Source organism: Colobus angolensis, unplaced genomic scaffold (assembly GCF_000951035.1).
Source record: "Colobus angolensis palliatus isolate OR3802 unplaced genomic scaffold, Cang.pa_1.0 Scaffold22, whole genome shotgun sequence".
In the NCBI taxonomy this organism is placed as follows: domain Eukaryota; kingdom Metazoa; phylum Chordata; class Mammalia; order Primates; family Cercopithecidae; genus Colobus; species Colobus angolensis.
In genome coordinates this window covers 644,592-645,866 of record NW_012115377.1, presented here as the reverse complement: position 1 = coordinate 645,866, position 1,275 = coordinate 644,592, and the positions used below count along the sequence as shown (strand labels likewise).

Sequence of the window (1,275 nt, the reverse complement as noted above, 5' to 3'; positions counted from 1 at the left end):
AAAAAAAAAAAAAAGGCTGTGGAGGTTCTATCCAGACAAACGGTGCCAAGATGGATTGAGGCTATCTGGCTTGGGTATTGGAGGGGGCACTGGTGGCCCATCTGCTGCTTATTTGCCGTCATTATTCTGACTCTCCACCCACCCCCCCCGCAAAAAACCAGTCGTGAAACGATTCACCAACAAGGTTTCCAGGGGATCTGGCGTCTCACCCGCGATTTCAAACTGGTCAGGCATCTCAGCAGTCAACTTCTGCATAGCAATGTCGGCCACAGGTCCCAGGATCACCACCGGCCGCTTGAAACTGGCTGAGGGGCAGAGACAGAGTGAAAGAATCAGGGTCCCATTTGCGGTTAAAGACAGCTAGGGTGTTGTACAAACCCCTCCACTTCCTTATAGTAAACAGCCTATTTAGCTAGGACCACAGCTGCCCAGCCAAAGACTACATCTCCCAGTATCCCCTGCAGCTAGGATGGCCATGTAACCAAATACTGGCCAATGGAACATAAGCAGATGATGTGTGCATTTCTGGGTTCCGCCTTCAAGGGCAGGAATAAGCCCCTCTCGGGCCTTCATTCCCTTACTCCCTGGCTGTAGGGTCTCTTTTAGCAGTTGAACCTAGCTAACTCATAGGTCAGGAGACTACAACCTGAGGGCCACATCTGGCCCACTGCATGTGTTTGTAAATAAAGTTTTATCAAAACACAGTGACGGCCATTTCTTTATGTCCTGTCTATGGCTACCTTTGAGCAGAGCTGAGTAGTTCTGCCAGAGACTAGCCCACAAAGCCTAAAATAGTTACTGTGTGATCCTTTGCAGGAAAGGTACGTTGACACCTGGCCTAGCAGATACACCATTTTACCACTGAAGAAACAGTCTCAGAGGATCTTGAGGGGAAAAAAGTGGCAGCCCAGGATCTTTGCAATTTAATCCTTCTCCTTCTCCCTTTCTTTCATTTTATTTACTTTTTTTTTTTGAGACGGAGTCTAGCTCTGTCACCCAGGCTGGAGTGCAGTGGCATGACCTTGGCTCACTGCAACCTCTGCCTCCCAGGTTCACACGATTCTCCTGCCTCAGCCTCCTGAGTAGCTGGGAATACAGGTACATGCCACCTTGCCCAGCTAATTTTTGTATTTTTAGTAGAGATGGGGTTTCACAATGTTGGTCAGGCTGATCTTGAACTCCTGACCTCGTGATCCGCCCACCTTGGCCTCCCAAAGTGCTGGGATTACAGGCATGAGCCACTGCGTCCGGCCTATTTACTTATTTTTTTGAGAT

The 1,275-nt window shown here is 49.0% G+C and overlaps 1 protein-coding gene across 1 annotated transcript in view; it reads right to left on the bottom strand.

Annotated features, from left to right (window-relative positions):
- Positions 1 to 1,275, bottom strand: part of TJP3 (tight junction protein 3) — a 42,476-nt gene that overhangs the window by 7,042 nt on the left and 34,159 nt on the right. Inside the window, exon 15 of the mRNA XM_011943442.1 lies at positions 210 to 305. Within this exon, the coding sequence (XP_011798832.1) occupies positions 210 to 305 (96 nt within the window). The remainder of the gene's footprint in view (positions 1 to 209; positions 306 to 1,275) is intronic.